General features: G+C 39.0%; 1 protein-coding gene across 3 annotated transcripts in view; it reads right to left on the reverse strand.

Moving 5' to 3' along the window:
* Positions 1 to 6,916: 6,916 nt before the first annotated feature.
* lyst (lysosomal trafficking regulator) overlaps positions 6,917 to 25,962 on the reverse strand; it is a 227,574-nt gene continuing 208,528 nt past the window's right edge. For all 3 annotated transcript variants that reach the window (XM_053502052.1, XM_053502051.1, XM_053502053.1), the window contains 6 exons: positions 25,736 to 25,825; positions 20,095 to 20,234; positions 13,547 to 13,644; positions 11,917 to 12,073; positions 10,468 to 10,539; positions 6,917 to 7,691 (listed from right to left, as the gene is read on the reverse strand). In XM_053502052.1, coding sequence (XP_053358027.1) covers positions 7,553 to 7,691; positions 10,468 to 10,539; positions 11,917 to 12,073; positions 13,547 to 13,644; positions 20,095 to 20,234; positions 25,736 to 25,825 — 696 coding nt within the window. In that variant the 3' untranslated portion in view covers positions 6,917 to 7,552. The remainder of the gene's footprint in view (positions 7,692 to 10,467; positions 10,540 to 11,916; positions 12,074 to 13,546; positions 13,645 to 20,094; positions 20,235 to 25,735; positions 25,826 to 25,962) is intronic.

The following is a 25,962-nucleotide window of genomic DNA, read 5'->3' on the forward strand; positions in this document are numbered from 1 at the left end:
ATTTTATTTTGATTATGGCTTGCAGATGTAACAAATTAGCTCAAGAAGGAAATATTTAAAACTGTAGCAGAATTAACGTACGTATCTGATCTGTCCTTCCACCGAGCAGATACTATAATTATTTAGAAAAGCTTATTTCCTGGCCAAGAAAGGATAGCTTTCCTACTTTGCAGCACTAGCAGTAATTTAGCATGTAACCAAAGGATCAACAATTCAGTGACTTTAGATTGTAAGCAGCACACAGAGACAATCTATTGTGAATATAAGGAATTTAATAACGGAGGCTATAGCTAACATATAACAACATTAAACAAACATACATACAGGGTAAAGGACAGAAAGGAAGAAAGAGAAAATAACAAAAGAATAGCAGTATCTCACATCAATTAAACACAACCTAATGAGAATAATCAACAAATCAAGGTTCACCTAAAAGGGGCTTAAACTTAAACACGCATCTAAAGAGTTATAAAGAACACTTGCATTGGTCTTTGTTCTTGAAAGAGAGTCCTGATTCGGTAGACACGAGGGTCTAGATGATCAACCTCAAGGTGTGCGCTGAAGATTTTCCTCGGGTTCCTCGAGAGGGGGGACCCCGAGGGTGTCTACAGCGAGTTGACAAAGTTACTTTAGGGTAAAACCACCGAGAGATGAGTTTGCAGAGAGTAGGAGAGTGTTCGTCTCAAAAGATGAGATTTTGAGCCCCCAATAGCCTGGGTTAGGGACTTTTGATAGTGCCCTGACACACATAAGGAAAAGATGAGAAGGTACAAGCCGCATGTGCCGTCTCTCATCATGGGCAACGTGAGATCTCTGGACAAAAAGATGGACGAGTTGACAGCTTTGTTAAGGACTGAAAACATCTTCCTCGAGTGCAGTCTGATGTGTTTTACAGAGACTTGGTTACATAGTGATGTGCCTGACTCTAATATTACACTGGATGGCTTCAGCGCGATACGGAGCGACAGGACGAGGAGAGAGAGCGGTAAGAGGAAAGAAGGGGGGCGGGCTGTTTACATCAACAATGCGTGGTGTTACCCCGGTCATGTGACTGTTAAGGAGCGCCTTTGTAGTTCAGATATTGAACTGTTGGCTGACGGACTTCGCCCATATTTTTTACCAAGAGAATTCTCCCATGTGATGATAACGGCTGTGTACATTCCTCTATCCGCGAATGCCACTGCCGCGTGTGACGTCATTTATTCTAAACCTGCCAAACTCCAGACTCGTTGGATCACAACCTGGTCCACCTCATGCCAACATACAAACCCCTTGTTCAGAGACAGCCTGCCATAGTGAGGAGTGTAAGAAGGTGGTCAGAAGAAGCCACTGCTACATTACAGGATTGTTTTGAGGCTACGGACTGGGAGGTTCTTAGTGCATCATATGGCGAGGTGATTGATGGAGTGGCGGAGTGCATCACAGAGTACATTAACTTCGGTGTTGACACATGTGTATATGAGAGATATTCGCTGGTTCCCCAACAACAAACCCTAGGTCCGAGAGTCCTGAAATCTTGTGCTCCCCAACTATGTGGTGTCCTTCAGTACCTCTTTAGCCTGAGCCTGTCTCTGCAAAAAGTCCCTGCACTGTGGAAAACATCATACATTGTACTGGTACCCAAAACACCACGTGCTCTGCCCAGAACGACTTCACATTGACATCGCAGATTATGAAGGTGTTCGAGAGACTGATCCTGGATACACTTCGTCCCCTGGCGAAGTCCTCTCTGGACCCTCTTCAGTTTGCCTATCAGCCGTTCATGGGAGTCAATGACGCCATAATACACCAGCTGCATTGTACCTACTCTGGAGCTCCCCAGGGGACTGTACTGTCTCCATTTCTTTTCACCCTATATACATCTGACTTTAGAAATAACTCAGAGTCATGCCACCTGCAGAAGTTCTCTGACGACTCTATGGTTGTTGGGTGTATAAAGGAGGGTGACACCTCGGAGTACCAGTCTGTAGTGGATGACTTCATTTCCTGGCGTGAGCCTAATCATCTACAACTGAACATCAGGAAAGCAAAGGAGATGGTTGTAGACTTTAGGAGAAGCAAGACCCCTGTGACTCCTATATCTGTAAAGGGGGAGATAGTGGACATGGTCTCTGAATACAAATATCTGGGAGTCCATCTGGACAACAAACTTGACTGGTCACTCAACACAACGGCACCCTACAAGAAAGGACAGAGTCGGTTGTACTTTCTTCAAAGGCTTAGGTCTTTTAACGTCTGTAACACCATTCTGCGGATGTTCTATGAAACTGTTGTGGCGAGTGTCATTTTTTTAAGCTGTGGTCTGTTGGGGTGGTAACATTAAGGTGTCTGATAAGAAAAAACTGGACAAGTCAATCAAAAAGGCCGGATCTGTGCTAGGCATGGAGCTTGACTCTGTGGATGTAGTAGCGAAGAGGAGGATTCTATTCAAAGTACAATCCATTTTGAACAATCCTTCTCACCTGCTATACAGTGTCTTCGCTGAACAGAGGAGCAGTTTCAGCCAGAGACTGATTACTATCAAGTGTTCCACAGAGCGCCACAGGAGATCCTTTCTCCCAACGGCCATAAAAGTTTACAACTCTTCTCTGTAACTCATACACACATGTATGTGGATTTTTTACTAACTGTTACACAACAGGACATTATCACTTACCATATTAATAATATGATTACTGCTATACTACTTCCCATTAAAATATGTAATACAAGATTACATATAATAATACAATATTACATAAATATACTAGATTACTGTGCAATATTTACAAGTGGCCTTAAGACATATTCTGATGGTACTTACTGTTTTAGGAACTTTTTTTTTTAAGATTATTATTATTATTATTATTATTATTATTAATTACCTATATTCTTTATTACCTTTTCTTAGTTAACAACTGTGAGAAACCGAGCATAAGCAATTTCCCTCTGGGATTAATAAAGTTATTTGAATTTATATGCAAATAATGTAAAAGGCTAAAAGGGTCTCTTGCAGACATAGAGTCCGAACGATCATCTGTGATCTTAAGCAGATGCTACACAAATCATGAAAAAAAACATCATCTCAAAATAAACCCTAAAGATGAGAAACAACTGACCCACAAATAAAGATGAGCTGAAGGCTGCTATCAAAGCAACCTGGTCTTCAACCAAAATGAAGCCTTTAATTACCTGGTCTTTACGTCAGCAGTGCCACAGACTGATGACCTCCATGCTATGCCATACTGATGGAATAATTTGTGCTCAATAAGGTAATAAGGCTCATAAATTAACACAATTTGTATAGTCAATTTTTTTTTTACTAATCTTAGGAAAAAATTTTAAGGAATCTAAGGAAAAAATATAAAAAGATTGTAGATTTTGAGCTCCATTCATTAACATAAAAAAGGTTTAAAATATATCATTGCATCTCAAATTATGTAATGAAACTCAGAAATTTAAACTTACTTATAATACAAGTATTCAGAACGTTCAGACACTTTAAACGAATACTTTTTGGCAATATATATATATATATATATATATATATATATATATATATATATATATATATATATAGATTACTACTATATCGAGAACTACAGTACATTTAAACCTTGGATTGCGAATACAATTCACTCCAGAAGCATGCTTGTATATCAAAGCACTCATGAAAGCAAATTACTTCAATTATTTGTTCCACAGCTCAAAAATATTCGACGGAGACAGAGTCTCTATCTGCTTACTAAAATCTTCTTAAATCTACTTGATTTTGCCTCCTTTTAGGATTTCGAGGAAATATGACATTGCATTGTTGTTAAACAGGTTCATCTCCTGCACTGCTACAGCCTTTTTAACTTTTTCTAATTCACAAGGGCTCTTACTGCAGTACAGTCACTACACTGGCACACAAAATAATAAAAATAACACACACACGTCACAATGTTATAGTAAACAGGCAAACACACGTGCACAGATTAACTATATGAGTGAGCACACTGAGACTGAGCATGGGAGACGATTACCCACAATCCCACAGTGCTAGAGGGAGAACCACCATTGGCTCAGTTGTGATAATATGATGCTCGGCAGCCAAAGCGTACTGTATATGTACTGTACTACAGTACCCGTATATCAAAACCTTTCTTGTTTATCAAGTTAAAATAAATTTTAAAAATTTGCTCGTCTTGCTAAACACTTGCAATCCAAGGTTCCACTGTACCCCTCACATTTTATGCTCCAAATAGTGTTCGGGACTCAGTGTTTAAGTCCAGGCTAAAAAACTTTTTATTTAATTAAGCATTTTTATAAATAGATTTGTCTTAGGTAAAGGAGCAGATCTGGGGGACTTATATATAGTAATTATGGTGTATATATAGTATGGGAATATAGAGTATTATGGTGAACTGGTATGTTTAGCTGTCTTCCCCACTCTCATTGATCACTCAGGTTTGTTGACGGTGAGGTGATTGGTTGCTTTACATCTCAGGGAGCCCTCATGTCTGTGTTTCCTTCTGGCTCTCCCTTTTAGTTATGCTGTTATAGTTAGTCCTGGTGCTCGGATTCTGATTGTACGGTTTTTCTTCTCTTTCTTCCCCTGTCTCCCCCTTTCACTCTTTCTCGCTCTCTGTCGAGCTACACATGTCGTTCCTGAGCTGCCAGTGATCCAGACTCCCTCTGCCCTCCGGACCTGTCTGACCCATCCTTTTGCCCCGCTTCTGGTTGAAGATCTCGTCCCATGGATGCCCCGTGTGTCTCTTTGGGATGCGTCTGGTGTCTGATTCTCTCTACCTAGAAGATGGTTCAGCCCTTGACTGGTGTTGGCAACTGTTTCTCTGGGGACTTGACAGTTCGATAGTTCAGGACTGAAACTTCCTACAAGTCTACCTGGGTCTTCAATAACTACCTGGACTCCATATTAACATCAGCTATTATAGCTGAACTGCCTGCCACCTAACACACTGTATAAATGCATATCATTTACTGCTTTCTGTTACACCCAAATGAGGATGGGTTCCCTGTTGAGTCTGGTTCCTCTCAAGGTTTCTTCCTACAGTATTACCATCTCAGGGAGTTTTTCCTTGCCACTTTCGCCCTCGGCTTGCTCACCAGGGACAAACTGACCATTTTGATTCATACAAATTCACATTTCATACAAACTCAAATAATTCTTTTGATTGTGTAAAGCTGCTTTGCGGCAATGACAATTGCTAAAAGCGCTATACAAATAAAATTTAATTGTCTCCAATAACTACCTGGACTCCATATTAACTGTTATAGCTGAACTGGCTGCCACCTAACACACTGTATAAATGCAGATCAATTTCTGCTCTCTGTTTCAACCAAATGAGGATGGGTTCCCTGTTGAGTCTGGTTCCTCTCAAGGTTTCTTCATATTACCATCTCAGGGAGTTTTTCCTTGTCACTGTCGCCTGCGGCTTGCTCACCAGGGACAATCTGCTCATTTTGATTCATGCACACTCACATTCCATAAAGACTTAAATAATTCTTTAGATTGTGTAAAGCTGCTTTGCGATAATGACAATTGTTAAAAGCGCTATACAAAATAAAATTTAATTAAATCAACACCATCAGGAAATTTATCTGACAGTAGTTACTTATTTTGAGACAGTGTTGACAAATACATGCCAAGTAGGTTTTATTTCACTACTTCTAATATTTCATGCAGTCAAATGGTAGAATAAAGAAAGGACAAAAACTAAAGTGGTTCTTTAAGATGACTAGACAGTCCATGTTGCTTTTTTTTAAAAAAAAAAAAAAAAAAGAAAAAAAGAAAAAATTTTATTAAGAAATGCTTTGAAATGTCAAGAGAAAGGTCATTTCCGTCATTCGTCATATTTTCACACCAATAAAAATACAGGTTTATCTGTAAAAAGGACCCTTTCTGCAATGAAATAATGATAAAGACTGCTTAATCTTTTCCCTGGTATTGTACTAATATACCTAGCTATGCACAATAAAATACTTTATGACCATAAGAAATGAACAAACAAATTCCACTTTGTCAAGAGAAATAAATTTATCTGCTACCATCTCTGGTATTCTTTTCTGTGCCTGTTTTCTCTTACATTTTTTTCATTACTTCACAACTTCTATTTGCTTGCTTATTTATTTTTTTCTTTATTTCTACAAAATTTGGTATTTTAAGTGTAAATTCACTTAGATGTACAGTGCATACACCCTTGTCCAAGTAACTATGTTGAGAAATTAATCCACAATCTATGGCTTCTGGTACAGCTATAGTATTAAACATGTTCTTTAAGACAATTTAACTTTGGTTCTTTAAACAAAGGTTGTGTATTCAGAAAGAGTTAGGATTGCGAGGAGTGTCAAATTACACAATGAAAGCCACCAAATACACAAAATATGGCATGGATTAAAACACTACATATAAATCAGCAACAACAAAAAACAAACAAATCAAATAAAAATGTACAGTACTGTGTCAAAGTCTTTAAGCCTCGTTTCTTCAGATTAAATAAAATTTAATTAACTTGATTAGATTAAAGAAACAGGAGCAGATGTTTTAATTTGACAGGCTGAAAAGTGCATTTATGGAACCTCGACAACAACATTTCCCCTTTTCAGCTGTTCAAACACTTAGCATTCAGTATCACAATGAGTATTGACCTTTTGCAGACACATTACCACCACTACATCAGTCACGGCAGTGGACAACAAATGTACCATCTAACATCAGGTTACTATGTATGTTCATTGATAATTTTGTTCAAGATGTATCCTGGACAATAAAAAACAAGAATTTTTGTCAGACAGAAAAAAAAAAAGTAACTTAGCAAATGATAGCTGATGTTTTGCTGATTAATATTGTATACACTATGTGGTGAGATATTTGTTTTTTATTCAAAAGAGAAACAAGATTGTGAAAATAGATTAAGAAGAATATTAATTTGCAGATGTTTGATTTATCATATCGTGATTACATCAGACTGGGCAAAATATGATTCTTTCTGGAGTTGGTGGTGCTTGCTAGTGTTAGCAAATTAACGCGTTTTTTTGCAAATGAGTCGTGATTAAATATGCTGTGCTTTATGCTTTATAAAATTATGTGCAGGTAACATTACCTAATACTAACATTTCAAGCTTTCAAAGTTAAGGGGTTGATTCCCAAATCCCAAAAATCAAAAGCTAGTGCGGTAAGCACAATGTTGTGGGGATTAAACAAAATATGAAAAATTATAAATGGCTTAAACTTGCATAGTATGGTACTGTACATGTCAAAAAAAGAAACAGAAAACTAATTAGCACAAATAAAATAAAAAAAAACAAAAAGAAAAAAACAAAACAGTAGTCCAAGGCTTTTATTATTTTCCACAAACCCATTCTCCTCTTTTCATCAATAGATACATAACAATATTCTTACATTCATTTTTAGTCAACATGCCCACTTTAAAAAGGTATTCTCATGCCTTTAGGGATAAATCTTTAAGTCCGGTGCATGCAGGCCTCTATCAAATCTAAGGCAGTGGGGTTTCCAGAGGTTTTTGAAAGTTGTAGACCGGTTCAGTTCAAGAATGCTGTTGCCACTCTTTCAGCCTGCAGCATAGGTGCTCAAGAATGAGTAGAACATGGGGAGCTTCATGCGCTGCTGATCCCGTCGACACCAAGCAATTACCGTGCCCTCACTGTTCGTTGTGTATAGGTGGTGTCCATCACATGAGAAAGTAAGACTGAAAATATACAAGTTATTAGAGTTATCTGAACATAGTTGCTGTTAGGATAAGTCCCTTCACGGTCATAATTTACCCATTTATCTACAGTTTACCCTTGCATAATAATCAGCATGTCATAAAGCAAACAAGTTTTAAACTGTGTTTACACAGGTGTACGTAGTACTGTGCAAAAGTATAAGTCATCCTGTGTTATGTACCACAAACTTGTGTGCTGGATTTATTATATTTAATTTTAATTTAGTGTTATTTTAAATATCAATATCCCACCACAAAATTTTATTTTGTATGAAAAAAAAAGAAAGCAACACTTTAATCTTTTTAATGCACAAATTGTACCTGATACCAAAGGGTTCTCAAAGTTTTCTTACACCAAATAATTTGTTTTATTAATTATTATTTACTGGCATTTATAGGTTTTCTAAAGGCACCCTTGCAGCAATAAGAGTCTATATCATTTATTTGTATGTGCCTAAGATTTGGATATATATTTCATTAAATTAAAGTATCTTTTCCCATTAAATAAACATCCTTTTAAGAAATAGAGGAAAAATTTTTCTGAAAATATAAATTTTATAAGTACTATGCATTGAAAAACAGTATTCTTTATTTTATTTACTTTTTAACATTTTGCAATTGTGTTCTTACATTTAATGTATAAAACATGCCGAGGCTCTACAAAAATGTTTTTCCAACAGCCAAAGGGCTAATAAAATAAAGTTAAATATAAATGCTCAGCTTTTAATTTTATATTTTTGGTCCTGTATAGCAATCACTTCCAATAAGTAGGCCGCGGGCCAGTGGCTGGCCTCAGACTGCCGTCTAGTGGGCCATGAAGTCATGAGTACTGTTACGTTTGAATATCAAAATGCTGATAGACACAAAATCAAGTAGGGAGAAACATGTTTTGCCACTATCTAGCTATATTCATTTAAAAGACTTGTCCATTTTGTAGCTGCATCCAAACATTAGCTAGATAGTATAAATAACAAAATGAACAAGTCTTTGAAGCAAAAATGTGATGTGAAAGACAACCCTAAGCCAGTATAAGCTCCAAGCCATGTCATATGGATTATGGTCATAAGGAAATATGACCCTGAATACATTAATTTTGGATTTATAATTGCAGGCATTATCACTTGGTCAATAGCACAGAATTTTCAGCACAGAATGTGGTGTCAAAAGAGGCACTAAAACCATCAACGCTCCAGAGACACTTAAAGCACACACAATGCGCTGGGAAGCCAAAAGAATATTTTCTAGGGAAGAGGAAAAAGATAAGATCATCACAACATTAACAACTCAGTGAAATGCTACATGGAAAGCAAGTTGTTGCTTATATAGCTTGTTGCAAAAACACAATCTCAAAGGAGCTTGTTTTTCGCTTATGCTGTAGATATGTACCAGGAGTTACTGGGGAAACTGCTGCAACCAAAATTCTGTGCTGACCACTCGTTAATGACCCCGTGAGCAGAAGAATTGTTCACATGTGATGTCACTTGTGGAAAGAATAAAGGATAAAATTTATCCTTTATCCTATAACACAGAGAGACTGAGGAGGAGCTTCTTCCCGCAGGCGATAAGGTCTCTCAACCACAACCACACCACTATGCAGAACTACACAATATTTTCATAATTGGTCAAATCCATCAATCTTCTTACATCCATGAACACTATGGACAATTACACGCTCACCTTCCTTCATATATACACTACATGTCGTACGTTACATCCTGGACCATTGCACAAAGACACTTTAATAACTTTGCACACCTACCTTCACAACTACACTACATTTTACAGTTTTACGTTTACATCCTGGACCAGTGCACAAAGTCACTTTAATAACCTCTGCACTAAGACACTTTGTTCCATGCATATTTGCACACACCGTAAAGTATATTTCAATTTGCACAGTATATTTCTATTTTGTACATCCTATTTCTATTTTTATTTTTAGTTCTATTTTTTCATAGCACATTTCTATTTTTATTTTTAGTTCTATTTTTCCTAGTTTAATTTAATTTTGTAATTTAATTTCTATCGTATTTCTTTTATTCATATTTATTTCTTATTTGTAAAATTTAACTCTCTTCTAGGGTCAATGGCAGTCGTATAATACATTTCACTACATTTCGTACTGTGTATGTTTGTGTATGTGACAAATAAAATTTGAATTTGAATTTGAATTTAATAACCTACTTTGCCGTACAACTGGACAATTTAACTCATGTTAGCAAAGCTGCTTTATTGATCGTTTTTGTTAGATACTCCATGGACAGAAATTTTAAAAGATATTTGTTTGTTTATTTATTTTTTTGCAAAGAGTTTCTCACAGGAATAATTATTTTCCAGAAGTAAACCCAAGTGTCTCGCTAATGGTTAGTGGATTATTTATGTTAGTTATTTTTGATGACGGTGGCAAAACAAGTTACAGCCTAATTCTTCCTTTGTAATTTATGTCATGTTTTCTTTATTTATTTAAACATGTGGTCTTCCAAATTTCATTAACAATAAGAAGTGGGCCTTAAGTTACAAAAAGTTGAAAAATCTTGCCATATACTGTAGCATTATACACAAATAGAACAATAATATACACAAAATCATGCAGCTAAAAATATGGGGAGCCAACAAACTGTTGTAGAATACATTACAGTGTAATAGTATGAAAACATCTACCACTACTTAGTTAGGCTACAGAATTAAACAACTTTGGATATATTAATATCTGACATATGAAAATAAACAGCATGTTCTAACATGCCATTTATTGTACCTTATTATAGGCTTGTTGGATTTCGGAAAGGTTATTTCTCTCACTGGCTTCAGGTCCCATGTGCTCCACAGCCTTGGTATGTATGCATGGGGGGGAAAAAAGTGAGTTTATGAAAGCGTAAAGAACTTAAAATAGAAGGGACACATGAAGATAATATGCTAATATGGCATGTCATTGTTACCTAATAGAGTTGGCTAAAATAGCCTCAAACTATGTACTGAGGAAAAAAAAGAAGATACTGTATATTTATTTACACAACCACTGTAAGGGGTAATACTTTAAGCGATGAGTGAATGACAATAATAATAATAATAATAATAATAATAATAATTTTGAAGGGGTTCTAGGTGTAACAATATTGAGTTTATTTGTATTTTGTACTTTCTTTTTTGTCTCAGCTGGTGGTGGGATGGGGTGTGTCCCTTAATCTTTTAGGACCCGTTCCACTGCAATTGGTTCCTGCAATTTGTTTGTTGCTCACCTGCTCTACCCTTATTAATCCCGCCCTCTGCCTGATAATTGGTTAACCAGGAGATCCATAAGCCTACTTAGGCCTTTCAGGCTATAGTGCTGTAGACGGTGCCTTTGGTTATTTATACTCTGTTGTGCCTCTTTGATGTGCAACTGTTATTTTTATTGACTTTTCCGTGCACGACTATTTGCTTGTTTTGACTGTGTTTTCGGTTCTTTGGTTTGGTTACTTTGTGTTTGTAAAAACATTTTGTATATTTTTGTATGCTTTGTGCGAAGTCAACGCCATTTTGTTTATACTTTGTTTAGTTATTTCGCTTTGGGACTAGACTAGCTAGATGGAATACAGGTTTAAACCCCATAATCACCTAGTTGCCACTGTTGGGCTCTTGAGCAAGACTCAGATGTATAATGAGACAAAAATTTAAGGATTAGGGCGTCTAAAAATGCTGTAAATGTAATAAAAAAAAATATGAAAAATTGACCAGATATATTTGTTGTTAGATTTAGGTGGAAAACAATCCTAATTTCCATATATTTTATTATTATCAAAGTATTTTTTCCAATTAACTAAATGTGTTTTTGAGAAAAAGTTTTTCCCTAAAAATGTACAGTTCAAAGTACTATGCATTGAAAAAAGTATGTATAAACTTTTTTATATTTAGAAATTTTCTCATGCATTGTCTGCTTGCATTAAATCCATAAAATAACCTTGACCAAGCATATCTCAGCCTATTATAATGTTTCGGTCTGCGTACTGAAATGGCATCCCTTAAGCGAAGAAATAATAAGCAAATAAAAAAAGGCTTGTTTAAAACACTGGCATCTTTATAATGCTTGAGCAACCACTGCACCTAGTTTAAGCTTACATAACATTTTTAATTCAAACCAAATGTCAGGAATAATCAGAAAAATAATTTAACAAACATGTATTTTGCAGTGAAATTCGATGCAATAAGTTTATGTATAACCTCTCACCTCACAACTCCATTATGTAGGCCTCCAGCAATCACATTAACTGAGACCCCCTCTGGCTGATTAGAGAAGGCAACAGAGCAGATGTTCTCTCGGCAGTGGACATGACCAATCAGATCACCATTTACTGTCCACATTCGCAAGTCACTTCCTCCACCAACTAAACATAAGACAAAACCAAAAATTCTCATATATGTATATTTGAATTATATATACAGTGTAAATTATCATATATATATATATATATATATATATATATATATATATATATATATATAAATTAAACCCTGTAGAGTCTGAGATGTAAAAACATGTGTTTTTTGTATTTCTCTGAGCATTGTATGGTCTGATAATGGGATGAATGTGCTGGGAGTTCCACGCTTGGGAAGACTGGCAATGCTTTCTTGAATTCTTTCCACTTGTGAATACCCTTTCTTCTGTAGAATGTTACCTCTAAATTGTTTTTGTAACCCTTTAAAAATTCCAGTATGTTAACACACACATGAATGCTCCAGACCAGCAAACTGCCAACAACTTTCATAGATGTCTTCACATCTGCTGATGATCAGTTAATCAAGAGGTGATGATTAGCAACACCTAGCTGCAACTTAAAGTTGCTTACAGTATAACTAATATTACGCTTCATTTGCAATGCTTTTATTCTTCTTATCTTAAATGTGATTTATTATTAGTAGTAGTAGTAGTAGAAGATAATATTACTATTATTATTATTTTATTATATCCCAAAAAGAGTGACAATTAATGCCGGCCATATGGATGGAGCGGTCATCCATGAAATTATCCAATCCCTTTCAAAATCCTTTGTAAGGTGTGCTATTACTTTTCTAAGGACCAGTGATTAATTTTTTCAGAATACCCATGGTATTTAACATGCTCAGTGTCTAGACACCCGCTTTAGATCAGGTGTCTAGATCTCCCTCATGTTTGCGAATAACCCAAGAAACTTAATGCTCAGCTCAACCTCCAGACACATAAATTTGTCCCATTTTCAAGTGAAACATTTGTTACTTATAATTAACGCCTTCAAAAATGGCCCTAAATTTAAGAGGCTGGAGTGGACACAGAGTGATTCACCAGAAATCTCCTCTCTCAGTGATGCAGGCCCAATTTTAAAACTTACATTGAGAAGACTGTTCAAACCACTTGGAAGCAATAAAGCATTGTGTGTGACCTTAGAAATACCGGATTATGTAATAGGAATAAAGGCATTATTCAATCTGGCTGATTTCTGAAATACTTATGCTCAAGACCCACCTTGAAGGCCTCCTTTCTTATAAAAAAAAAAAAAAAAAACACTTACAAAAAACATGAGAAAGCTGTTTGCTTTGAAGTTTATATGGGTTATATCTTCTGTCCCTGTGGAATTCACATTAAGGGGAAAGGAGTAGCTGCAGCTAATAATCAAAGCCTTAATTCATACATACACTCCCTAGAATCACATGGAGTATACAAACTCATATCTTTATAACCTTATGGGCTAGAAAGGAGCCATTTTTAGCATTTTGCATAGGAAAAGCAATGAATCTGTGAGGCCGTACTTCTCAAGTTCTACAGGAATTGTACCTAGTTATTATTATTTAAAAAATCAGTTGTGGAATTTTCAGTAACTCACCTGAGTCACATACAGTAGCAATGTCTCCTGTAGTCTCGCTTGCTGACACAGCATTCACAGGGCTTTTATGCCCAGTAAGACTCTGCACATAGCATAGGCTAACAAGGCAAAATGGTAATTACTTAATACCCAGTAACAATGGTAGTTTTAAAAACACAAAAAAGACAAAGAAAAAAAAAAAAAAGACACCTTTTTTAAAATTATATATTTTTACGTATGTAGCAGAACGTAAATAACATTTGTGGGGAAGAACCTCAAAAGACAACAAAAACATTTCAGTGTTTCAATATGTAGATTTCTGTATGTAATCATGTGTAGCAGACCAACATTCAGAAACCAGATGGGAAAATAGAAGTACATTTTAATATTTAGACAAATGAAAAAAACTCCTTTTTCTCTAGAATCTATCGGTCCCTTGGAAATATTCTTTATATAATTGCTTCAATTCAGTGATGTTTAAGGGAATTTTTATACACATCTCTCTTAAGATTCCAGTATAGCATCTTAATAGGTTAAAGGTTTAGACTTTTACTTGATCATTGCAACAGCTTGATTTTTTTATTTTTTATTAATTAAAGGGGTCATACAGTCCTACATGCACTTTTTTAAGCTGTTTGGACTGAAATGTGTGTTAGGAGAGTGTGTACACAACCACTCTACAATGATAAAGAGCCGCCCAGTGATTTTCCTTTATATTTATTAAAATAAGATGCCCCTTCTGTAATCAGGCCAATTTCAAATGGCTGTCGATGTGATGCCACACCGACAGAGGCCGCTCCTACTTTAGTTAATTGACATCCTTTCACCTAGCCCCACTCCAGCTGCCACTCCACAGGTATCCATCTCTGTAAAACTGCCCACCACGGCAGCCTTATCCTGGGGTGAACAGCTCGATGCCTGCGCCCCTCTGCCCAGTGTGCTCAGCACTGACGAGGAGGACGGCGAGCTCGACTTCGAGGAAGAGGGTCAATCCGTCAATTCTTCTATCTGAGGAAGAGGAGGATTTCGAGGACTCCCCTTTCCTCCCACCCGTACACTCAGCACAACACAGCCGCGACGGGAACCACTGAAGCTATGGACGGGGCACCATCCCCGCTTCTTAGTGTTGTTCTGCAGGATGTGTGCAAATGCGCCACAGAGAAGCTGAACATTCAGTGGCCGACCGTGGTAGCGGAGACTGCAAAGTCTCGCTATGAGGGCAAGAGGCTGCCGAGAGCAAAACAGGCAGCACGGCAGCTCCTTCCCGTCTTCCCAGAGCTCCTGGAGGAGCTCGCGGTGACCTGGAAGGACAAACCGTTCACCAGTAAGGTGCCAGTGCAAGGGGGATCTGCACTTGACGTGGAGGGAATGGAAAAGGAAGGACTTTTCCGGTTGCCCCCCATGGAACAGTTAGTGACTGCGCACTTGCTCCCGAGACACATTGCGGCTGCAAATCGAAAACTCGTTGCCATCGAAAGCAGAGCGTTTCCAGTCGAATATGAAGGAGCGTGCATATAAAGCAGTCGCTCTCTGTGTTAGAGCTTTGAACGCGACCTCCTTGCTGACCGCATACCAAGCGGAGTTACAGGACAAAGCCTTGACCACACCAGGTCAGACACAGTGGGAAGAGATCTGTGTAGTGCCATGGCCATGATGGTCATTCAGGAAAGAGGACGGTGGCTTAACCTAGCGAATCTCTCCGACAGAGAAAAAGAGTCCATTTTGGATTCATCAGTGGTGGCAGACAGCATCTTCGGCTCGGCTCTAACCCTGATGCAGAAGAGATGCGAAGAAAAGGAGAGGGACGACAAGGCTTTACAGCTTTGTACGCCGAGGAAGGCGCAATCGGCACCCCCTCCGCCACCTCGACAGAACTTCGCACAAGTCACAGCCCACCCCCACCCCCACCCCCACAGTTATCGCATTCCCAGATGGCAGAGACCGAACCTGAATGCAGCTGGCCAAAGCGGAGTCGCGGAGGAGAGAGCTCCTTGGCAGAGAAAAAACTATCTGCCAGCGACAGCTCATACGACCCAGCCTGTTTCTCAACCTCATCCTCATCCTCAACCCCACCTTCAGGGAGTGAGGAGGAAGAAGAAGGCCGTTTCATGGGGTCTTTCCTCGGGAAGGGAAGCAACAGCCCCCCAGTTCGCTAGTTCCCGACCCTCAGAAATTACAAGTTCAATAAGGGACAAGTTCCGGAGTCCACAGTTGTTCTGTGTGGAGGGGAGGCAAGACAGTGAAGAGAAAAAGGAACGGTGCAGCGGTGTACATACATCAATGTATCACAAGCACGTTTCATGTTCAAACCCCAATAAAGTTTTCACTGTACCCCCAAAAAATATCACAAAAAATATCTCCCCAAAATATGTTGCAAAACATGTCAACAGAACACAGTATAACATCGCCTCGGGGAGCTATCGCTCTCACAGAGGTAATGGAACACAGACTCTGTCAAAACGCTATGTGCCCGCGCTACACAGTACAGACCACGGAACTGTTCTCGATTCAGCTGCATGATGGCGCCAGAACACTGCAAATACGCAGCTGGCAAGAATGCACGCAGTCCCGCTGGGTATTAAAGACAATACATTTCGGGCAGCTTCCCCTCCAAATTTCAAGGGGATAATTCATTCTCAGGGGCAGGGAGAGCTGAAGCATGTACTTCAGGAGGAGATTTCCTCTCTGTTGAACAAGAGGACAATAAGAGTGGTACCACCCGAGGAGAGCCACGGCGGCTTTCACTCGAGATACTTTCTCGTTCCAAAGAAAGGGCCCTCCGTCCAATACTAGATCTACGTGCGCTGAATGTATACCTAAGAAAATACAAGTTCAGAATGCTCACTTATTCTACATTCCTGCAAATAGTGCGCCAGGGAGATTGGTTCACATCAATCGATCTGAAGGACGCATATTTTCACATAAAGATATACCCACCCCACAGGAAGTTCCTGAGATTTGCCTGCCTTGGTGTGGTCTACGAATATCTGGTGCTACCATTTGGCTTGTCTCTCAGCCCCAGGGTATTTATAAAATGTACAGAAGCGGCGCTGACTCCGCTCAGGGAAAAAGGCATTCGTCTCGTTCCTTACATAGACGACTGGCTCGTGACAGCTCGCTCAGAGCAAGAAGCGAGAGAACACACAGCTATACTTCTGGAGCATATACAGAAACTGGGGCTAAGATTAAACACAAAAAAGAGTGTTTTAATTCCCACACAATCCATAACGTATCTGGGACTGTCGCTGAACGCAGTGAGGTTCAGAGCGCGACTTTTCGCAGACAGGGTGAAAAGATTCACTTGCTGCATGACCCAATTTCAGAGGGGAAACAAGGTTTCCTTTCGTACATGCCTCAGATTATTAGGACTGATGGCCTCAGCCCTGATAGTTATCCCCTTAGGAAGACTACATATGAGGGAATTTCAATGCTGGGTAGCGTCTCAGGGGCTGGACCCAGTACGTCACTCACGGAGAAGGGTAAGAGTGACGTCAGAGGTAGTTCTAGCACTGCGCCAGTGGAAACACCCGAATTTTCTGATTCAGGGGGTAGAGCGACGCACGTACAGTGTGTGATGAATCGGGGTGCGGATCTGCTGTCCAGGGGAAATCCCCTTTATGGCGGGTGGAAACTGAACAGCGAAGTGGTTGAACAGATCTGGAGCATATACTGCAGAGTGACAGTGGAACTGTTTGCGTCCCAAGACAACGCCCAATGTCACCTGTTCTTTTCCCTGAAAGATCGGAGCCCTTGGGAATAGACGCGCTAGCACACGAGTGGCCTCGCACTCTTCTATACGCGTTCCCACCGATAGCGCTGATATCACCAACTCTCTGCAGAGTAAGGGAGGAAGGTATGAAACTAATACTAATAGCTCCGAGATGGCTGGGGAAACACTGGCTTGCGGAGATTATACATATGCTGTACAACGAACCGTGGTCTCTCCCGCAGCGCAGAGACCTTCTGTCACAAGAGGAGGGGGAGATCTTCCATCCTCATCCGGAACAACTGGCACTATGGGCCTGGCCTGTGAGTGGTCCAATTTAAGTAAGACTGGTCTGCCTGACAGTGTCATCAGAACCATACAGAATGCCAGAGCGGCATCAACTAGGTCTCTCTATGATTGCAAATGGAATGTGTTTGAGTGCTGGTGCGCAACTAGACACGAGATTCCTTTTCAGTGTTCAGTGGAAGTGGTCCTTTCATTCCTTCAGGAAATTATAGATAAAGGCAAAGCGTTCTCAACCATAAAAGTGTTTCTGGCTGCTATATCTGCTTGTCACATTGGTTTTGATGATAAAACAGTGGGGCAACATCCTTTAATATGCAGATTCATGAAGGGCCCGCGCCCTGCCGGTTTCAAAACCACTTACCCCATCATGGGATTTGGGATTGGTGCTTGATGCATTGTCTATGTCCACATTTGAACCGCTAGACAAGGTTGATTTCAAGGCACTGTCTTTCAAGACTGCACTATTAATAGCTTTGGTCTCAGCAAAGCGCGTGAGTGAGATTCATGCGTTTTCTGTGCGTTCAGCATGCTTGCAGTTCATATCTGGGGATGCAGAAGTAGTTATGAAACCTAACCCGGCATTCATGCCTAAAGTCATTAATACTATAAACTCTCTTGAGCTAAGGGCCTTCCATCCATTTTCTTTTGTATCATAAAGTTAAATACACTGTGCCCAGTGCGCGCTTTACGCATCTATACAGAGCGAACCAGAGGTTTAAGGGAGAGCGATCAGCCTCGTACAGGGAAGCCGATCACTAAGCAGAATTTATCGCATTGGATAGTGGAGGCGATTTCGTTGTCATATTCCAGTAAGGGTCTCGAACCCCCAACTGGTTTACGCGCGCACTCAAAAAAGGGAATGTCAAGTTCCTGGGCTCTATTTAAAGGGGTCACATTGCAGGATATCTGTGAAGAGGCGAGCTGGTCATCTCCGCACACATTTGCCAGATTTTATAAACTGGACGTTACAGCTCAGACTTTAGCACATGCAGTAAGGACGGAATCTACAAGCTAAACTCGTTCAGCCCTGAATGTGTTGGTTATGGTTGGCAGGAGACTTCAAAACAGGCTATCTGACAATACGGGAGTTAGGATATCCCATAGTGAGACACCGAAACATATGCTTGAAAGAGAACAATAGGTTACTTGCGTAACCCCGGTTCTCTGATAGCATTAAGTGAGGTATCTTACCAGATCATCCTCCTTGCTGTGTGAAGCGAGGAAGAGGTTGCTTGTTTTGAATAGCGAAGTGACGTTGTGCTGCTCTCTTTATACGGTTAGGCCCTCCCAGACACAACGTCACGTCTGCCAGCCAATTGGGGCTGGCGTAATGTAATAGGGTTTCTGAGGAATACGCGTAAGGGGCGTATCCCATAGACGTTGTGCTGCTCTCTTTATACGGTTAGGCCCTCCCAGACACAACGTCACGTCTGCCAGCCAATTGGGGCTGGCGTAATGTAATAGGGTTTCTGAGGAATACGCGTAAGGGGCGTATCCCATAGACGTTGTGCTGCTCTCTTTATACGGTTAGGCCCTCCCAGACACAACGTCACGTCTGCCAGCCAATTGGGGCTGGCGTAATGTAATAGGGTTTCTGAGGAATACGCGTAAGGGGCGTATCCCATAGACGTTGTGCTGCTCTCTTTATACGGTTAGGCCCTCCCAGACACAACGTCACGTCTGCCAGCCAATTGGGGCTGGCGTAATGTAATAGGGTTTCTGAGGAATACGCGTAAGGGGCGTATCCCATAGTAAGACACCTCACTTAATGCTTTCAGAGAACCGGGGTTATGCAAGTAACCTATTGTTTCATTGGGGCCAGCAGCAAAAATCTTGGGCTATGGACAATGTGAAAAATGCATTGTTCTTTGATGAGTCCACCTTTACTGTCTTTCCCACACCAGGGACGTTATGATGTGGAGAAGCCCCAAAAAAGCGTACCACCCAGACTGTTGCATACCCAGAGTGAAGCATGGGGGTGGATCAGTAATGGTTTGGGCTGCAATATCATGGCAATCCCTAGGACCAATACTTGAGATAGATGGGCGCATCACTGCCAAGGACTACCGAACCATTCTGGAGGACCATGTGCACCCAATGGTTCAAACATTGTATCCTGAAGGAGGTGTTAGTGTTTTGGCGGAATTAGTGGTGTTGGACCAGGCGTTTCAAGTTTAATTGTCCAACCCCATATACACTTTTTTATTAATAAGAAAATGTACATTTAAAAATCACCAATGTACTTGGGAAAAGAAAAAAAAAACAACAACAACCAGAGGCCCATGATTCTCAATCGTATTGGAAGGACAGGTCAATTCTTTGACCGCTGGGCCTCATGTTTGGCAGGCTGTGGTACACAGCCTTTGGTACACAATTACACAATTAAAATGATTATCACCAAGATTTTATAGACTCAATCTTAAAACATAATTGATCAGAATAAGACATACGACTATTATGATTAATAATTATATTAATAATTAATAAACAATTAAGTACTAGGCTTAACCACAAAACGAACATACTCTCACTCTCTCACATTCACACACACACAAACCGATTAAGATCCCAAATGATGCATGTTCCGTCTTGGCTGGCGCTGATCATTATGCTGTATGGTTTGCAGACAAAAAGACCAGTGACCTCATCTGTGTGTCCATACAAGTGAACCTGAGACTCAACTTCCATCTCTGAGGCCTAAAACAGAAAAATGATAAGACGAGATAAGCTGGTAAAAAAAAAACAGCAAGACTGTTTGGCAGTGCAACACATTGACTTGTCTGATTCCCCGAGCTACAGAAAATGTGTTTCTAGTGCAACAGAGAAATAACAAAAGAGACCACTCCAAACATGGTTAATGTGTGTGTTGGATGTAATTACTAAATGAGGAAAGCAAGAAAGCAGTGTTGCCAGACTAGTTAGGTTCTGACCTAGTTAAGCAGTTTTAATTTTTTATAGGTCCTCATGCAGTCATTAATTTTAGTGTAGGCTAAAATTTGAGCTGGTATAAATTGAGTTTTAAAGTTTATTAAAATCATAAGCTTATTTATAAGCAAATTTGAAAAAAAAAAAAAAAACCTAGGAAGAGTACCACTATTTCAACAAATCAATCATGATGTTGAAGGCATACCCACTTCGATGTCACTGATTACCAGACACAGAACCGCCATAAGTGTAAATGGTATATATGAGGTGGTATCAAAAGGTTTAGGTACTAGTTTTGTAACATGCCAACAAATGGCAGCACAAGGCTGACAGGGAGCACCAACCTCCATAGGTCAATGTGCCAAAACACATTGTTCTGTGTACATCGGTAGCTATTCTAACCATGTGCATTACCACGTCCACGATTTCATCATGGACAGCAAGTTAGAACAAAGAGCGCATGTGAAATTCTGTGTGAAACTGGGCAAATCAGCCATGGAGATGTTAGACATGAGTTGTTCGAAGTGGCAAGCATGCTTCAAGTGTGGAAAAACATAATTGGAAGGCGACAAGGAATCAGTAGGACCTTCCACAAGCTCAATAGTTCCACTTGAAAAAATGTTGAAAACGTTTGTCAACTTGTGTGTGCTGATCATGTGAACAATTCACAACATTGCTGCCATTGTCAGTTTGTCATTGGGATTTGTACAGACGTCATGTTGATACCAAGTCCGTCCCCAGGCTGCTGACCCAGCAGCAGAAGTCGTCTGCCAAAAAATCTGTGTGTCGTGGATGACCAGTCCTTTGTGTCAAGGGTCATTACTGGTGACTAAACTTCAACTCTGGGTTCAACTCTGGGTTTTTTCCAACATTCAAAGCATTGTGCATCAAGAATTCCACCCAGGGGGCCAGAGTGTTTCTACTGCCAAGTTTTAAGCCATATGAGGCAGAATATATGTATGGCAAAAGCGATCTGTGGAGTTCGAATCTCAAAACCTTTTAAGAACCCCTTGTAGAAAAGTGTGGAAGAGTGATGTGCACCTTAAGCTATGGATAATGCCTTCTTAAACAGTTGACAGTAAGGCTCACTGCAAATTCAGTGAAGGATCATCACAGAAGCACAAGATGACATGTCTGCCCAGAGTAAAGGCATTTCCAGTACTGAGGATAAGTAAAGCTAACACAGACACCTACTCTACTATAATGACTGGAAGTGCCATGAACTACCACCACCATATTTTACTGTTGGTATGATGTTCTTTTTTTGAAATGTTGTGTTACTTTTACGCCAGATGTAACGGGACACGCACCTTCCAAAAACTTCAACTTTTGTCTCGTCGGTCCACAAGGTATTTTCCCAAAAGTCTTGGCAATCATTGAGATGTTTTTTAGCAAAATTGAGACAAGCCTTAATGTTCTTTTTGCTTAAAAGTGGTTTGCGCCTTGGAAATCTGCCATGCAGGCCGTTTTTGCCCAGTCTTTTTCTTATGGTGGAGTCGTTGTCCTGGGGTCTTTTGTGGCCTCTCGGATGAGTTGTCTCTGCGCTCTTGGGGTAATTTTGGTCGGCCGGCCACTCCTGGGAAGGTTCACCACTGTCCCATGTTTTGCCATTTGTAGATAATGGCTCTCACTGTGGTTCGCTGGAGTCCCAAAGCTTTAGAAATGGCTTTATAACCTTTACCAGACTGATAGATCTCAATTACTTTTGTTCTCATTTGTTCCTGAATTTCTTTGGATCTTGGCATGATGTCTAGCTTTTAAGGTGCTTTTGGTCTACTTCTCAGGTAGCTCCTATTTAAGTGATTTCTTGATTGAAACAGGTGTGGCAGTAATCAGGCCTGGGGGTGACTACAGAAATTGATCTCAGGTGTGATAAACCACAGTTAAGTTATTTTTTAACAAGGGGGGCAATCACTTTTTCACACAGGGCCATTTAGGTTTGGATTTTTTTTCTCCCTAAATAATAAAAACCATCATTTAAAAACTGCATTTTGTGTTCAATTATGTTATCTTTGACTAATAGTTAAATGTGTTTGATGATTAGAAATATTTTGTGTGACAAACATGAAAAAGAATAAGAAATCAGGAAGAGGGCAAATAGTTTTTCACACCACTGTACATTGCTCGCCAGACATCAAACAAGGGTGATTTATCAGATATACTAAAGGATGGGACCAGAGACTTCTAGATACACAGAACCAGATGTACAGAAGTCGGTGCCGGTGCCATATTTTAGAGAATAACTTTGAGAGCAGACTGATCGCTTACCTTACAGTACTCTCTTTAAACAAGTTACTTTGCATATGTGTAAAGCATTATTTAAAAAAAACAAATGCATGCAGTTTGTGAGCACTATCTGCAGTTATCTGAGACTGATTGAATTTGGGGCACAGATCCTGTTAGAACTGTGGATGCCATCAGCTTTTTTTTCAAGATAACATGCTGAATATACTGTAGCCAATATGGTTGGCATAGCAACAGACAGAACAAGTACTGTAGGTAGACATTCTGTGTACACACGGCTCAAGCACAAACAGCCTAATTTTAAGTTAATTATTTGCATATGCCATTCCTAGACATTGTAACTCATAGGAAAAAATTTTATTTCTTTCTCCAAGTCTACAGTAGGTAGATGCACTCACTTTAAATTTCAGGGTGGCAGCAAACTCAACACTGCTAAGCTGTGTGAGCAGTGGTTTTGCTGGTAACATTGTTTGTGACTTGGTCAAAACTGAAAAAACAGCATGGCTACCACAGCAAAAGCTGCCAGTAAGTAGTCAACACCTATGGGAACTCCTTGGCAGAGATTGGTAGAAAACTATTCTAGGTGACTTCCTCATAAGCTGTCATCAAAGCGAAAAGTTACTATTTTGAAGAATCTAAAATATAAAACATATTCTGGGTTACTTAACCCATTTTTGTGGACTACATAAGTCCATATTAGTCCTGTCATAATGTCAATATCTTTAAAATAAATATACAACATTGAAACCAATAAGAATGAAGGAAAAAACAGTGAATAAGAAGGTGTGACCATATTGTGTTTAACCAGTGGGAGATTTTCCACTTGTTAATGTTACCTTAATTAAAAATATACAAACGCTTTATCTCTAGTCAAAAAGGAACCAAAAAATTACTCAGGACTCCGTACTTATAATCCTTAGGTCGTAAATTCAAGCATTATCAAGAGCAGACTGTCTGACAGTTGCATGCACATTCATTATATACAGTTTTCAAGGGGAGGGATACACACCTTGTCTCCTCCTCAGTACTTCTTTTTTTCATTCCATACCAAATGTTTTAACTTTTTCCAAGAAATTCTCCCATTATGTTAAAGTTTTTCTACCATATTATGTTACGTCATATACCCCATTATCTGAGTCCCTACGTCATCTGTACCTTGTGATATCTTTTCCCATTATAATACATTTTTCTTGCAAATTACTTTTCATTATCTTTACACTTTCTCTTGTTTAATTTATTAAAAAAATATCAGGGTGGCACTTAATTTTTACTATACATTCCTGTTTTTTTCCTGGTTTATTCTACGGTTCTCAAGAGACAGACCATGGGTAAGCATCTCTTTTGCATTATTTCAATTTCTTGTCTTGTTGTCCCATTTTTTTTGTACTTACGGGTTTTATTTTAATCTTATAGCTGATTGTACTTGCCCAAGTGCTCATTGCATCCCTCTGGACAGCTCAGACAGTATGGACAGTAGGGCTGCAACAACTAATCGATAAAATCGATAATTATCGATAATGAAATTCGTTGTCAACGAATGCCGTTATCGATTAGTTGGGCTGCTCACGTCACTGAGGCGCGCGACCACAAGATGCACAAATACACACAGATACACAGCCGCTCGCGCAATGGATGTTACAGGAGCGTCTGCAGGAAAAAGCGCGCGCCCAGAGTCCTCCAAGGTTTGATAGCAGTTCACATTAAACGCCTCTAAGAAGACGGTAACCTGCACGCTATGCAAGACCGAGCTTTCATGGCATGTCATGCACGAACATTTAAACAGAAAACGTGTTGGTGTTACGGATGGCGAAACGTCAGCAGGGTCGGTAAAAACAGTATCTCTATCGTGTAAAAGTTGTATAGTTTAAGTGCTTTTGTTTAAACTTTAACTTTTTAAAACTTTTTAACTTTTTTTGCTTTTTGTTTTTTTTATAGTCCACTACAAAGTTAACTTGTAATTAACTGTGGTTTTACTTATGCATACATCATTTTATTATACAAAATTAGATTATTTTAGCTGTTTATATCTTTTTAACTGAATATATCAGTGTGTATATATATATATATATATATATATATATATATATATATATATATATACTGTATATATTATAAACTACATTTCATTTAAGGCTTAAAATGTCAAAATTAAAGATTATTAAACTCTATATGTGGCTTTTGCATTTTTAAAAGTTTCTTTTTATACATAAATAATACCCTGATTTATGTTTTTTAAATAGTTTTAAGCAAAATATCAAATTAAAGAAGTGGTTAGGTTTTATCCGATTAATCGATTAATCGAAAACAATCGCCCAACTAATCGATTATTAAAATAATCGTTAGTTGCAGCCCTAATGGACAGTACAGATTATAACCCTAATGAACCTGCCATTGACCGGCCCTCTGTGGGCCTCATCCAGACAGAGTATTAGCTGTCTGTGTCATTGATGGAAATTTTTACAGGAGAGAGGGCTTATGCATTTCAGAAAGGATGCTCCAATCTGGTCCTTCTAATAGTGTGTATGCATGCTGTTTCAGAGGACAAATGTGTCCACGTTAAAGTCAGATAAAAGTCACTTTCTAATTTTTTATGTAACTGTCAGGACTTGCAAATCTGATTTGACCAAAAAAAATTTAACTGAACAATTTGACTTATTAATGTAAACATGTGCCCATTGCTTAGAAGTGGTATAAAATTAAAACTTATTATGGAATTTGATAAAATGTTTTAAAATGATTGTCATGACCAGGGGCTTAAAGGCATAAATGAGTGTGTGGATGTTATTTGCATTTAACTACAAGTTTTACCAGTTGCAACTAAAGGACTCCCATCCTGAGCACTTCTCTAGTCCACACTCTCAACCAGTAAATAGTAGTATTGTACTGTTGTGCTGTGTTGCTGCAATTGATTTTTATAACTTTCCTGCTGTTGTGCAATGTTTTTACATGTTGTTGCAAACATACAAAAAACCTACAGTAACAAAATGCTGAGTTGTACGAATAGGTTTTGCATTGCCATGATAACCTACCACAAAGCGATTGCTATAGGCGGTGATGACTCCACATCTACTGCCTATAAACAGTTGACAACCGTCAGACACCCAGGCACAACTTGTCACCTGATAGAGAGTAAAACAATTTTTTAGGAAATTTAACACTTTAGCTAATAAATATAACAATAAAACATAACAATAAAACATACTATAACATATCATTGAAAAAATCATTATCTGTCATCAGATTTAAGCTAAAACAC

Source organism: Clarias gariepinus, chromosome 8 (genome assembly GCF_024256425.1).
Source record: "Clarias gariepinus isolate MV-2021 ecotype Netherlands chromosome 8, CGAR_prim_01v2, whole genome shotgun sequence".
In the NCBI taxonomy this organism is placed as follows: Eukaryota; Metazoa; Chordata; class Actinopteri; order Siluriformes; family Clariidae; genus Clarias; species Clarias gariepinus.